At 34.8% G+C, this 16,236-nt stretch overlaps 1 protein-coding gene across 1 annotated transcript in view; it reads right to left on the minus strand.

Moving 5' to 3' along the window:
- TRHDE (thyrotropin releasing hormone degrading enzyme) overlaps window positions 1–16,236 on the minus strand; it is a 386,033-nt gene that overhangs the window by 96,856 nt on the left and 272,941 nt on the right. Inside the window, exons 8-10 of the mRNA XM_080660595.1 lie at window positions 12,871–12,936; window positions 12,037–12,224; window positions 4,626–4,714 (exon numbers count right to left, since the gene is read on the minus strand). Of these exons, the coding sequence (XP_080516721.1) occupies window positions 4,626–4,714; window positions 12,037–12,224; window positions 12,871–12,936 (343 nt within the window). The remainder of the gene's footprint in view (window positions 1–4,625; window positions 4,715–12,036; window positions 12,225–12,870; window positions 12,937–16,236) is intronic.

Consider the following 16,236-nt stretch of genomic DNA (forward strand, 5'->3'; position numbering starts at 1 on the left):
TAGAATGTTATCCACTTTACAGATTTAAAAATAAAACCAATAATTAACAAAAATATGCATTTTTAAAAACTAAAATAATCTCATAATGACATTTTAATTAATCATGTCTGATTCACCAAAGAAAAATTAAGATATAAATATTGAGTATGATATTTTTAAATTCTTAACTTTAGGTTCTTAACTAAAACCTGAAGGCTATTGCCATTCATTAATATGTTTATGCATACCTTCGTTATAAATAAAATCTTTGGAAAAAAATATTTCCTAGAGATTTTGTAATATATTTTTAAATATCTTGTCTATCCTTGTTAATTATATGTCTAAAATGTTCCTCAAATTAATGACAAGCAATGAATTTTAAAGAGATCTTTTCCAGTGACCTAATGAGGAACAGTGGTGATGAGAACCATAATAAAGAATATGGGAGTCATATTTTAAGTGTTAGTAATTACAATTAAAAATGGTATTTAGAAGGTATACAAAATGAAACAAGACTTAAAGTAGGCACAAAGTAGTTGGATATTTATATTTTATTTTTCTGTATTATATACTTTCTTCTGGAATAACAAGAGAAAGGAGATTAGGCTTACTTAACATTGTCTGGTTGCAGAAAAATCACAACTTAAACAAAATGTCAACCAGGTAACAGTGTGCAACAAACTCAGGTATAATAACACATACTGGTTCTCTCACTGGAATCTTAGGAAATTCAAATTAGGTAATGCTCTGTAGAAACAATAAAGAACCATATTGAGTAATTGACAAATCTGTAAAGCAAGCTGCTAAAGTATTAAAATCTCTCTCTTTTTCTCTCTCTCATTCCGTGTGTGTGTGTGTGTGTGTGTGTGTGTGTGTTAGAGTAAATAAACTTGGAAAAGAAAACCAAGCTCCTGAGGCACTTTGGGCAAGTTATTTCTCAAGCCTTAATTCTCAGATTTTTTAAATGGGCATAAAATAATATTTAATTTGTAAAATGGGCATAAAAATAATATTCAATTTAAAGGCTTATGAGTTTCATATGAACCAATGCTTAAGGAAAGCACTACAGCATCATGCTATTTTTAATTTATAGCCAGTCAGCATGCAAGCTACTACATTTTAGATATCTACATCCTCAGTATTGTCATAGTGAAATAAAAAGAGATAAATCCTTTACCTAATTTTAATTACTTAAAAATTGGTTTAAAAACTTTTTAGGCTAACTTGGAATTAATTAGATATTCATCCAAACAATATAAAAATTGAAATGTCAAGAGTTTATGATTATTTATATCAGTTATACTATATATTATTTATGATGACCTGGCTTTAGTATCTTGTGAAATTAAATCTAAATTACTGATAATAAAAATTATAAAAACATGAATTTGATTGTTATAATTAAAAAGTGATTTTTTAATCTATGTTGATAGGAATTGACCAGAATATTTTCTTAATATTTTAATAGATAAACATCTTTCATTGACATTAGTTGACTATATGTGGTGGGGGGACATACAGAGTGGGGCAAAAGTAGGTCCACAGTTGTTCATATGGAAAATAATATAATAATTAATAAATAATAATGCAAGAATAAACTGTTTCATGTACTCACAATTGTAAACTTACTTTTCCCCACCCTGTATAAAAGAAGACAAGAATTTACAAACTTTTTTGCTAATCTTTTCCTAATGTCAGGGTTTTTTTCCCCATCATGAATGTGAAGACCTTCAAGACTAAAATAAACACAGAATAAAACTGAATGGGGAAAACAGAAAGGCTGCCTTTCTTTTATGTCCTTCTTAGAAATGCCAAGATTTTTATTTTATGAAGCTTCTAAGAAACATTTACTAGGTATGAGCATTCCCCCACAAATTCCTTAACATTTTAACTGAGACAATGATCTATCAACCACACAACTCTGCTATGTTTAATGGAAAATAACACATTATATCCTGCAGGTTGAACACTGCACAACTTCAGGGTTAGCAAGTGTGCCATTAATATTATAGTCTATGTAAATTTCATTTCCCAGAGTTATACATGGCTCAAACTATGTGGCTGTATATAACAACCATGTGTATTAACATAGATGATATTTTAGACAAACATATGGTTTCGAATATGCTGTTATTCCAGATTAATACTGAAAGACTATAAATGAAAGCAACCTCACAAATACAACAAACTGGCTATTGTTCAAGAAATGTTGTGACACTATTCTGGATACTTTGTATGGACTAAGAAGATACCACAAATAACAGCATGGAAATAACTAGAGGGTTAAGGAAGCAGACCTGGGAAAAGTCTCCAAAAAGAATCTGACTTGCTCTGAATCCCTGCAAAGTAAAGTTTGGGACTGAGTCTGATGTTTGATCAATATCTTTGCACTCTTCTAATTTTCCCCATTTTCATTCTACCTCCCAATAAGAAATTGTTACTTTATTTCTAAAAACTATTCTTTCTCATGTTCCTGGCAATCATATAAGCAGATGACTTTATTCTAATAGTTGCATCATTACAATAACAACCCACTGTTTTCACTCATCATTTCATAACAAATTATGTAGATAAGTAAACCAACTACATGAAGGGAAAAGAGAAGTATATAGACAAATAGTACAGCAAATGTGAATTCAGAATCATCATATAAATACTAACTCCAAGAAATGAAAAGAATAGATTATAATAAATAATTCAAAATGAGAAACACCATTAAGTTTTACAGTAAGCATTTCAACACATCACATATTAATGTTTTATATACAATATATATAAATGAAAGCACATATTTTCATAATATGTGATTATATGTTAAGAGTACAATAACATGAAAATTTGAATAAAAACTCAACTAGAAATACAAGTGTTTATATTTCTAGTAAATATATTAGATTCTGCTGTAAGAACATTTTCTTATATGTGTATATATATTTTGAACACTTATGTTTCCCTTATAAGACTGAGGTGAATAAGTAATAGTCATGTTGTTATTTATTTCGTTATACCTCATTGTATTTAAATATATGTAGCTGTTTAAAATAATGTCTATGAAAGAGCAAAATAATATCAATAGGCAGAACATTTGACAGGAGTAAGAAAAGCAAAATGTTGACATACTTGACCATCTAAATCTAAATTAAACATTACATAAAGGGCGATAATTGGCTTTTTCTTTAATTAATGGAAAATAAATAAAAGAGACCTGTTTCTCACTCTAACATAAAAGATTTAGACTGAATTTAAGAAATAGCTTTCTGACAGTGCATTGAAATAGCTCACTATCTTGTTTGAAGATATTTAGAAATAATAGAATCTCATCTTTCTCTGCTCCCTGACAGTTGACCCTACCTAGGGAATAGTTTAAGGACCAATCAAGTTCCCTTTCTACTAGCCCTATAATTGCTGTATTTTATGGAGAATATTTCCTCACCCATTCTTTAAAGAGCTAGTCTTATAAAGAGAAGATAGCAGGAAAATGGAATTAAAAATATGCTCTGTACTTTTAATATTAGGTATACTGTTCTATTGGGAGTTCTGAATATAATCTATCTATATAATAGAGGAATATGCAAATTAGCTAGGATGCCATAACATCACAACCAAACAGCAGGGACCTGAGGCTGCATGGCGCCTGGCTGGGGCGAGGGACATCAGGCCACACCCCTAGCCCAGCAGGGCTTGACAGGGCACTTCAGGCTGCACCTCCTACCCTGGTGCAAGTCCAAGAGACCTCAGGCCATGTCCCCCGCCCCAGCGCCGGGCTGGGGGACCTCAGGCTGCACCTCCTGCCTGGTGGGGCTTGACAGGGGACCTCAGGCCACGCCCCTCACCCAGTGGGGCTTGACAGGGGACCTCAGGCTGCACCTCCTGCCCTGGTGCAAGTCCAAGAGACCTCAGGCCATGCCCCCCATCCCGGCACCGGGCCAGGAGACCTCAGGCTGCGCCCCTTGCCTGGCGGGGCTTGATGGGGACCTCAGGCTGTGCCCCCTGCATGGTGGGGCTTGATGGGGGACCTCAGGCCGCCCCCCACCCAGAGGGGCTTGATGGGGGTGGGGCCGCCAGGTCTGGGTCTCACCCAATGTGGGTGGGGCCAGCCAGTTCTGGGTCTCCTGCGTTTTTGAAGCGCGTGCGGGTGGTGGGCGGGAACTTGACTCTAGGTCCTGCGGTGCGCCCCCAGACTCTGACAGGAGGGAGATTTTCATATACATTTTATTAATTTTCTTTCATCTCTGACTCTTCTATTATAGAGAAAGTACAAATAGCAATATTAAAATATTTCCTCTAATTAATTTCCTTTTAATGTGCACGAATTTCGTGCACCAGGCCACTAATTATATTTATAATTATAAAGTGGTACAATTTGAAATAGCTAAAATTAGTACTATAAATACTTTTAAATTTTCTATTTACCATCAAAGACACAAATAAATTTAATAATTACATAGGCCAACTAAAATTAGACTGTGTAAAAATTACACTATATTATACTTAATTTTTTAGATGTGATAATCATTTCACTATATTCTACTCTAATCTGTTTTTATTTATATTTTTATAACAGCTAAAACCAGAGGTTAAGTTGTTAAACTTAACCCAAATAGTTCTAAAATAAAATAGTTTCTTGGGAAGAATATATATCTTACCTGATTTGTTAGATACCCAAATAATTGCTTCTGGAGACATATGGCTTCTATTTCCTACCACAATAGTTAATGGGATCTGCCACAGGTAACTGCAAAATAAAAGAGAAGCTTTAAGAATAAAAACGGCTATAACAAATAAACAACATATACTTGGCACCTTCTTTGTGATCTGCATTATTTTCTTTAGAGAAACTAAAAAAATTCCCCAGTTATAAAAGTAAGGAGTGAGTTAAGAAGATGAATTCACTTTTTCAAAGCCACTGAGCAGACTTGGCCTCTAAGAGCTTTAATTTCAAGTCAAAACGGGGACTGCCAACAAAACAATTTATCTTGAAAACACACACACACACACACACACACACACACACACACTCACACACACACTCACACACACACACACTCGCACACACACTCACACATACACACACATACACACACACATGCAACAGATTTGCATTTTGCATTAGGAATAAAAAAATAGATAAAATCTATAAATCTAAGCCACACCATGTATTGATTACAGGCTAAAAATAACACCTTTCTGCTTGTTCTATATTAGACTAATAGACATTTCAGTGATTTATTCATTTACATTTCAACATTCTCATTTATTTGTTTAGCTATTCTAAAAGATACTACTGTATTACCATATTTTTACAGAAAGTTTAAAATATCACACCTAAAGCACAGAAACTAAAAAGCAAAACTAATTAGATCCCTCTAAAATCTTGACCAATAAAAAGAACACTGTGGGACACATTAATGCTGTGTTTTCTGAAATGAAATTTCCAAATTGATGTGTAAAATCATCCACCAACAGACAGAGATAAGTCATGAGTTTCAGCTACGAAAGAGAAGCACTTTCTAGAATTTGAATTTTTATAGGATAAAAATTGAGGCCTATACTTATCCATGAAATAATATTTAATTAATCTCAGAAGAGTAGCCAAAGACATGCTAGATGGTTTTTCAATCAGTTCAATTACTACATATTGTTTCTTTCTCTAAAATATAACATATCATTCTGACCTATCGTTGCACTATTAGCAACAGGGGTAATAACACTATCCAGAATGGAAAAATATTATTTATTTTATCTTTTATTCTATTAAATTTATTTTGGTGTCATCCTATCTAATAAAGAGGGAATATGCTAATTTACCATCATTCCATCACAAAGATGGCTGCACCCACAGCTGAGGCCAAGTTCCCATAAGGAGCCTTAATGAGCAATCAGCAGGGATCTGAGGCTACGCCCTCCCCCGCCCCCGTGGGGCTTGACAGGGGATCTCAGGCTGCGCTCCCACCCGGCAGGGTTTGACAGGGGATCTCAGGCCGCGCCCCCACCCGGCAGGGTTTGACAGGGGACCTCAAGGTGTGCTTCCCGTCCTGGTGCTGGGCTAGGGGACCTCAGGCTACTCCCCCCGCCCCAGCGCCAGGCCAGGGGACGTCAGGCCGCGCCCCCCACCAGGTAGGGCTTGACGGGGGACTTCAGAATGTGCCCCTCACCCCAGCACCAGGCCAGGGGACCTCAGACCACACAGCCCACCCAGCAGGGCTTGACAGGGGACCTCAGGCCATGCCCCCACCCAGCGGGGCTTGACAGGGGACTTCAAGGTGCACCCCCAGTGCTGGGTCAGGGGAACTCAGGCCATGCCCCTGCCCAGCGAGGCTTGACGGGGGACCTGAGGCTATGCCTCCCTCCCAGTGCTGGGCCAGGGGACCTGAGGCTACGCCCCCTGCCTGGCAGGGCTTGACAAGGGTGGGACTGGCTGGGTCTGGATCTAGCCCAATGGGGGGCACCGACCAGATCTAGGTCTCACGCTATTTTGAGGTGCATGTGGGTGCGTGGGGACTTGACTCTTGGTCCCATGGTGAGCCCTAGACTCTGACAGGAGGAAGGTTTTCATATACATTTTACTAATTTTCTTTCATCTCTGACATTTCTATTATAAAGAAAGGGCAAATAGCAATATTAAATTATTTCCTCTAATTAATCCCCTTTTAATGTACACGAATCTTGTGCACCAGGTCACTAGCTGGTTAATAAAATAATATAAGTTTCAAGGGTACAATTCTATGATACATTATAGGTATAACTGCACTGTGTGCCCGCAATCCAAAGTCAAATCTTCTGTCACCACGTATTTGACCCCCTTTACCTTTATTGCCCACACTCCCTTCCCTCTGGTAACCACCATACTGTGGTGGTTTTTGTTTGTTACAATGAGTTTTTATTTGTTTTTCTTGTTTGTTAATTTGTTGCTTTCAGTTTTATACATCATATATGAGTGAAATCATATGGTTCTTGACTTTATTGTCTTATTTCCCTATTTTTTATTTTTAAAATGTAAAAAGAGATACTGTGTGAGCTCCATAAATGGAGAACTGAGAATTTTTCAGGGACATGTCTGGGGTTATATAACTAAAAACATAATGAACATGTGGGTTTTTCTTGGGGAAGGGGGTGAGAGGGCAGGACATCTCCTTAAAACCTGTCATGTGGAATTTCATTATTTTATCTTTTCATGTTTGCCATTCACAATGAATAGAACTCAGTAGTAGAAAATAATTCCAAATGGAAGATTGAATGAAGTTCATAATTTTATACCAACTGCCATCTCCAATATGGAAAGTCAAAATAGTATGTTAAAGATTCTAAATTTTAAAATTACATGTTATTCTTAATCAGAGAAACATTTTTTAGGTGTCAACTATGTGGAAACCTAATGCTATGCTGTAATGGGTTCCACAAAATTGATTAGGAGATAAACAATCTACAGTAGCCAAACATGTCTTGATATTTTTAGGTAGAAGTGAATAAACACAAATTATGTAAGCTTTTTAACAAAAAACTCCAAGCTCCCAACATAATGTTAAGAACATGCCACATGCCCTATCCGGTTTGGCTTAGTGGACAGAGCTTCGTCCCGCAGATTAAAGGGTCCCAGGTTTGATTCCAGTCAAGAGTACATGCCTGGGTTTTGGGCAAGATCCCCAACGTGGGGCGTGCAGAAGGCAGCCAATCAATGATTCTCCATCTCTCATCAATGATGTTTCTATCTCTCTCTCCCTCTCCCTTTCTCTCTGAAATCAATTTAAAAAAAAGACTATGCCACAAATATTTAATGATGGATTTACAATAAAGAAAACACAGAGAGTTGATATATTTATTTAACAGCCATTCTCTTTGTGATTACTTGGAATAATTAGTTAAGAAACAACAATGTCTGACTGTGGATCTGATGGTAAATTTAAACTATGCACGCATTTTCATACCTGAGATCTTGCAAAAGCCTGAATTTGAAAAGCACTCCATAAATTGCTGTGGAATTAGGCTGACTTAAAATAAAAGGGGCCAAATAAGTCTATAGATAAGACAGAGATTAACTTTATGCACTTGACTTTTTAGTTCATATTTTCCACATTCAGTTGGGTCAACTAAATTGTGACCTCAAGTGTCAGTTAAAGGGCAAGAAATATATAAGGAAAAAAGAGAGAAATAGATAAAATCAAAGATCTTAAAAATCCTCAAGGATCAATGTGTCTTTCTTATATCATGTTCATAACATATTTGTGAAAAATTATTGGCCCCTATTATAAACAAACTTATAATTTGCATGCATTTAAGCTGTATTCTTTTAAATAACAAAACTAGAAATTATTATAAAAATTGGTATATTTGAGCCTTGGCTTGTGTAGCTCAGTTGGTTGGAGCATCATACAATGCACTGGAAGGTTGTAGGTTTGATTCCTAATCAGGGCACATGCCTAGGTTGTGGGCTTGATCCCTAGCCAGGGTGCATGGGGCGGCATCCAATCAATGTTTCTCTTTCACCTCAATGTTCTCTCTCTCTCTCTCTCTCTCTCTCTCTCCCTCTCTTTAAAAAGTAAATCAGCCGAAACTGGTTTGGCTCAGTGGATAGAGCGTCGGCCTGCGGACTGAAGGGTCCCGGGTTCGATTCCGGTCAAGGGCATGTACCTTGGTTGCGGGCACATCCCCAGTGGGAGGTGTGCAGGAGGCAGCTGATCGATGTTGCTCTCTCATCGATGTTTCTAGCTCTCTATCCCTCTCCCTTCCTCTCTGTAAAATATCAATAAAATATATTTTAAAAAAAAGTAAATCAATAAAACATATTTTTTAAATATTGGTATATTTGAGCTTTAGCAAAAATCTCTTAAGTACAGGAAAAAGAAATTCATATTAATACTTTCATGTTGCTACAGTAAATTCCACATACATATAGGAAACTTTCTAAGTGGTAGACAGACATTGCATTGCATAACTGTTCAGATGCAAGGAAGTTAACTATAAGGTATTTGGATATAAGTGTATGTACACACACACACACACACAAAACCAAAATCTATACTTTGTCACAAAGACAAAATAAAATTTACAAATTACTAGGCATATATGAAATTTCTATTCATTTCTGAATTGCTGTGCTATCAAATACCATATGTTATTTTTCATAACTTTCCAAACAACAAGTATTTAGTTTTTTTACAAATTTCATGGTAAATTATGTTATTTTACGATTACAACTTAAAAATCTGGAAGACACAGAACACTGTTAAGTGAAGAGCTCTGTGTGGTATGCTGTAAAGAAATCTAAGACAATGTAAATTATATGGTTGTCTAACCACTAAGCTGTACACTTGAAACCAACACAAAACAATATTGAAAATAAATGTTGATAGAAAAAATAAAATAAAATAAAATAATGAGACATTAATCTCAAAAAATTAAAAGAAATCTAAGACTCCAGTGGTCTATGTATAGAAAGAGACAAGAAAAAAGTACTTGTGAAGTTACATGGGGGCCCAGATGTTTAAGTTTAACTTAAATTTTAGTCATCTCATTTTATGTAGGGAAAAGAACATGCAAAAATACTAGAAAAAAATTTATTTCAAAAGACTTCCAAGATATTTTTTTTCTTTAATAGTCCCTGGGATTATCTCTCTTCATCAGTAATTCACATTTTGTATAATAAAGCAATGATTATTCTGATGATTAGGTTAAGGTAGAAAAGAATATGTACATATTTAGCTTGAGTGAGAAATCTTTTTAAAATTGGTGATAGAAGATTTGACTTTGGGTGGTGGGCACATGGTGCAATATACAGACCTTGTAACATAGAAACCAACACCTGAAACCTATATGTTCATGTTGACCAGTGCCACCCCAATCAATTTAATAAACAAGTATTAAAATAGTAAAGGATGGTCCTGATATTAGTGAAGTGGTAGTGGATATGTCAAAAAAACTATACAAAAGTCATACAAATTCACAACTTAACAAATACCAAAATTCCAGCAAATGTTTTACTCACTTTTACATATCAACTAACTTTGTGCAATCATTACTTATGTAAAGATCTTTCTGTGCTGTACAATAGCTAGTCCATATAAAATTATAATTACTATATACATTAAAACTGTCCTAGGCATGTTGCAGTGATATTCTAGTGCCTTCTGTAAAATTCAAGATACAGAGTTGATTATACTGTCTCAGAAAATATCCACAAATCACAGGATTTAAGGCAGACACTATGTGTTATTACATCAACTTTTTGCATTGACTAGTAAAGATCTAGAAAGGCTACATAGAAAGGGCAGATAAAATTGGTATTAAAGTTTCGACCATGATGTTATAGTGAATTAAATTATCTATAACATAAAATTGAATACTAAATTTTCAACTGCAAGCCCTATTATTTCAAAATAGAAAATATTTTTTTTTAGATTAATAGGATGTCATGCATTACCTTACTCTAAATATTTTATATGCCAAGTTCTTAGGGTTCACCATCATCTGTATGACTTTATAACTCAAGCACAAGCAGAGCTCTATAGATGTCCCATATAGTTCTATAGCCTGGGAGAAATTTTTCCTTTAAAGAGTCAGACTCATGGCTGATACATCCGATGCATGTTATATAGGTTGGCAGAGTATTTTTGTTCAAAATGTGTCCTGTCATCTGCGTGTCCTTTATGTTTTTCTGCACCAGTGAAGCTTGTATCAGACTGAGCTTTCTCAAAGTCATGGCTGAGTCTCTCTAACTTTGTCACAGTCAAATAGTTTTTATGCACTTCTGGCAGACCCAGGCTTTATGCCTAAGCAGGTTTACCCAGGAGCCAGACGGGGATGATCAGAACCAGTACATGTTCGCCATGAGAAATCCAGGCTGGATGAAGAATTGACAGAGTCAGACCCTGACAGTGTGACAGGTAATACATATTTCACAGGTCTAGATGGACTGCAAGGCCATTTGTTGGAGGACAATATACATATTAGGTAGGAGATTTAAGACAATGTTTTTCTAGATGGGATTCCAAATTTAGTCACCAGAAGAAGCATTGATAAATTTCTCAGTCACTTCTGCTGTAGCCCATCTTGGAGCTAGGCGACTTGAGAATGATTTCTGATCTTCTTAGTGATAACCAAGGAACTTAATCCATGCTTCATGTCTCCTAGATTCGAGTGGGTGATAAAGCCAGACTCTTAATATTCCAAGGTAATAGAAGACAGCATGACCAACTTCATCCAGACACCTCATTTTATTTATTAATTTTAACCTCCATCCCTCACCTGTCCCTTCAACCTCTTTTCAGGGCACCTAATAAAAAATGAAATTGAGTGTAAAGGTCTACCATCTTTGCTGGGCTCACCCTTAATAAGACACAAAACACTGAGAAAACATGAAGAAAATAAACACTTGGTGATGAATCATCAGTAATTAAAAGATAATTTCAAAAGAAAGTTTAAGTATCAAGAATAAAATTTCGAAGGGGGGATAATGTCAACACTAAAATAATTTTTAATAAAAAAATTCTATGTATGTTGTCTTTTTAGTGGTTTGAAACACTAAAAATGAGGGAAAGAACATATTTTGATACTAAGTTGCATTGATACTTAGACCATTTAGAAGTGAATCAAGTTTGAGTTTCTTTGGATCAGACATTATTTTGTCTAGTGAGTTTTACTTTGCTTTTTTCTTATTTATTTTAATTAGTCTTTCTGGATTGTTAGTTTCTGTTTTCATCTATTTTATTAATCACAGTTTGCTCACTTCCATTTAATGCACTTCAATGCATCTTTCTTGATTTTAATTCAAAACATTTCCAGGGAAAAGTAAATAATCGCACATTTTTAAAAATCATCATGATAGTTTAAATTTTGTCTTCCTAAACAAAATAATGTTGGTTACCTATCATCTTGATGCTTAAAATATCTGGAAAGGGGAGTAAAATCAGAAGCAAAATGAAAATACCATATGTAAATAAATCAAAATATATTTTGCTTATAACATTTCAGAATACTGTTATCAATGCTTTTTAAAATATGAAAAATGCAAAGTGAAACTTAATAATAAAGAAATTTTTTCATGGAAAAGAAGTATTGTACCTGTTATTTTGAAGTGCAAGTGCTTTAGTTTTAGCACTGATGTCATAAATAAAATGTTGTTGGGTAATTATTATCCAATTTTCTGCTGTGGTATTTCCCAAGATGGTGATAACAGGATAACCCATCTGGAGTGTCCACTGGTCCATTACTTCTTGTATATTTACATATTTCCCATTCCTTTTTAAAGCCTTTATAACCAAATTGGTATAAATTAGTTTTATAAACATGAATTATAATTATCATTCAACCATTTTCATTTTTACCTTTATGTTTTACCTAAATATGAAAACATTTAAAATCAGTGAAGCTAGTATAATGTTAGTAAAATTAATCTTCTTGCCTTTACTTACCTTCATGCATATATATACATATATATACCATATATATACAGTATATATACAGTACATATATACTGTATATATATGTATAAATATATGTTTTACTTAATGGAAGATAAAACATTTTATTGGTAAAGGAAGTACTTGCATGATCATTAAGTATCTCCAGTATGTACAGTATCAAATTTAAACATTTGTTATTCATTCACATATTTCTTTGAAATGCCAATATTTCTCTCTAACACCATATTAAAGTTATATTTCAGAAGTATTGACATGTTTGAAAGTAGGCAAGATATCTTTTACTATCATTTATAGTTTAAGTAATTTTAAATACTATTCTCTTTAATATATATATATATAAAACATATCAAAATTAAACAAAAAAAGCAATATGAGGAGAAGTATAAAAACAAAAAACAGTCAGTGACTGTTTTATAAACTCAATTCAAGTATTCAAGAAGAGGCATTGGTATCCGAACTTCCTATACATTACCTCTGAAAGTGTATTCCAGAGATCATTTCTGGCTGCATTGCCATACTTATGAATGGTTAAATAATCCTACAAAGAATGCAAAAATGTAATTACAATTCAAAGGCTAAGCAATTTTCAGTAAACACATTCATTTCTCAATTAAATTAATCATTTCCATTTGTTGGAATTGCATTAACAAAAAAGACATGCAGAAAGATGAAGAATTTCATTTTTAAATATTCCAGAAAATATTTAACTACAGTGTATTTCTTAATTAAGTCATTAAACAATATCTTAGAAATTATTAATCTCTTAAAATTATTTTCATAGGCCTAATCTCTCTATGGATTTCCAGGTTCAAAGATCTTCCTCTAATTTAGCAAGTCAACTTTGGGCAATTTTGAAGAAACTATTCCTGCAGTGAAATATATTAGGTAAAACTTTCCCATAAGGCTTTCATGTTCAAGTGCTAAAAAAAAAAAATGTTTTTGTTTTATGGAATGAAAAATAAAAAAGGAGCCCATCCAGTGTGGCTCAGTGGTTGAGCGTCCACCTATGAACCAGGAGGTCATGATTCAATGAGTCAATTCCCTGTCAGGGCACATGCCAGGGTTGTGGGCTCCATTGCCAGTAGGGGGCGTGCAGGAGGCAGCCAATCCATGATTCTCTCTCATCATTGATGTTTATATCTCTCTCTCCTTCCCCCTTCTTGTCTGAAATCAATAAAAATATATTTAAAATATAATAGAACCTGATTGATACATGCAGATGTGAAGAGGAATTGCTTTGCGAAAAGAGTGATGATTTTCTTCACAACCTGTCAAGTTCCCTAGCCTTTCTGCAAAGAGCAGGCTGCCTAATACAAAATGATGCATACTTATTTCCATTAGTCTGAAACACATACTAACATTTAACAAGAAGAAGTCAATCCTACATGTATTTAATATTCTGGGGCTTGGATTTCCCATTTCCATTTTCAATCATGTGAAGTTAAACCTACACACTTTCCATCTGATTCATGTCTGCTCTCTTCTGTGAAGCATGGTTTATGTCACTGTGAATACGCTATTTAGTTTTGGCTCCTTGGCATTATGTTTTTTCTGAATCCAAAGTAGAAAACAGTGTTTTATTTTATAAAACAGAATCCCTTCCTTCATTTGAAATTCCATCATCTCTACTACGTATAGGTGGTAGACAAAATCCTAATTTACATCACAGTACTGAAATTAAAAAAAAATGCTGACTCCTTACAGTACTTTATTTAGAGTGGAATACTTTGCAGATAATTAAAATTGAGAAAGCAAATTTTCTGAAATACAAATTGTAACACCTGTGACAGATTCAGCTTTGTTGGAAACTCACAGCCCAGCAAACGGCCACTCCCACCTAATCAGACTTCTAGCAATGCAATGCCCAACACTAGCTTCCAACCACAAATACATCATCATCTTCAGGCACTGTGAATAACTTTGTTGAAAAAATACATCTCTGAATACCCAATCTGAATCTCAATATTGACTTTAAACATGCCATAGGAGGCATTTTCAATTTGAACCCAGGGGCCTGGATTAAAATAAGTCATTTCACACTTAATTGTCAGAATTATCTTTTATGTTTTTTTGCAGCACTTACATGAATACATTTGAGAACATTGGGAATTATGAAACATAAATTTGAATTATATTTTAGTGATGCTATAATAAAAAGTATTAAAATTAGAACTATGATTGGTTTCAGTTTATGAACAGTGCTACTAGGATAAACCAAAATAGGGAACAATGGAGTACTACACAGAGGTCCAATACATAACTACATGATTCTCTTCATATACAATCCTAAATACCCTACTGTTCATGATATGAGTTGACCTTGACCCAATATTGATCATCAAGTGGATCTCTTAATTCCCTTGCCAATCCAGAATGAAGTACAAATTTACATTGAAAGCTGAAATGGCAACTCTCTGGGCTCAGGAAACAACTCCCACTTGTCCACCTCAATATTCAGGGCAACAGCAGGTCTTCTTGGACTCCCAGCAGTCCCAATGTTCAGGTGTTATTGGAATTCTACGTAGGTCAACTACTTTTTTTTCTCCCAAAAAAGCCCCAAATGTTTTCATTAGTTAGTTTACCCTTCCTCTTGCTAAAGTAACTAATGACAAAGAGTCATATTTTAAGTTAAGGAAATTTTGCTTTGTCTATGTAGAATTACAAAATAACTTAAAGAATCGTGATCATAGCCTTTTGACAATCAATCATTTATGTATTTATTCATTACACAGAATGTGTGGCTCATTTTGCATGTGCCAGGGAGCTTTCTGGGTGCCAGGGAAATAGTGGTAGAGAAGAGGTTGTGGAGAACAACTGCAAATACTGGGATGTGATTTGAGGAGAAATGTTTTCGTGACCGAAACTTCAGAAGTCTTGGTACAATAACCAGTTGACAAGTCGAAGTCAAACATTTGGTATATGATTAAGTACGATTTCAAGTTCCTTTCAAATCTACAATGAATATGGAAGTGGCTGGAGTTAGGAATTTAAAATGGAAATTTGTTTACTAGTATATTATATGTATGAAAGTCAATCAACAGGAGAGTTGACATTTTGATATAAAATAGAAGAATGTTTTAATATTAACTGTAAAAAATTGTGGGTTTGCTACACAAAATATTTAACAAACAACAGAATTGTTGAAAAGAATAAAACAAAGATGACCCCTAAGACATACTTAAGGGGCATAAACAATGATATCAACTGATTAAAAGTGAAAAGCATATTAAGCAACAGTATATTCTCATACATAAATGGCAGGCTACAGCAATGCTGAGCCACATTCAGACCTGACAAGGGGCAGAGGAAAGACGGAATTGCTTCCTGGAAATATCTTTTTAAGAATTAAGAAAACTTCCCCTTGAATGCTGCATCAAACTCCCCATGTTTCCCGTGTTTCCGAAGGGCACCATGTGCTCTAACGGAAATCTGTTCATGAAGTGTTAGGAAAACCTGTGTTGGGCCAACAGAAGGCAGGACACCAGTCCTGTGAAGTATGTGGTTGTGTAATAAAGAGTGAGAACCTAAACAAAATCAGAAAGAAGAGGAGACTAGCTTATGGGTAAACCACATACACTTTTCTCCAAGGAGATGCAAGTCTGGGCCTCAGTGATGCCGGGAAGTAGGGTCCGTTCTACTTGTAAGACTAGTCTGGGGAATGCCTGGTATAGTCGGGCATTAATTTCTCTATGTGACAAGAAGGTTGAAACAGGGGTGTGAAATATTGTTTCTTTCTGTTTAGAATAAAAGCACCTCAAAAATTTTGTAGCGGGTGTATTTCACTCTGTTGGCTTTCCAGCATTTAAACACCACTTTTATATGAGTCAATAACTCACCA

The sequence above is a fragment of the Plecotus auritus genome, assembly GCF_963455305.1.
Source record: "Plecotus auritus genome assembly, chromosome: 3".
Taxonomy (NCBI): Eukaryota; Metazoa; Chordata; class Mammalia; order Chiroptera; family Vespertilionidae; genus Plecotus; species Plecotus auritus.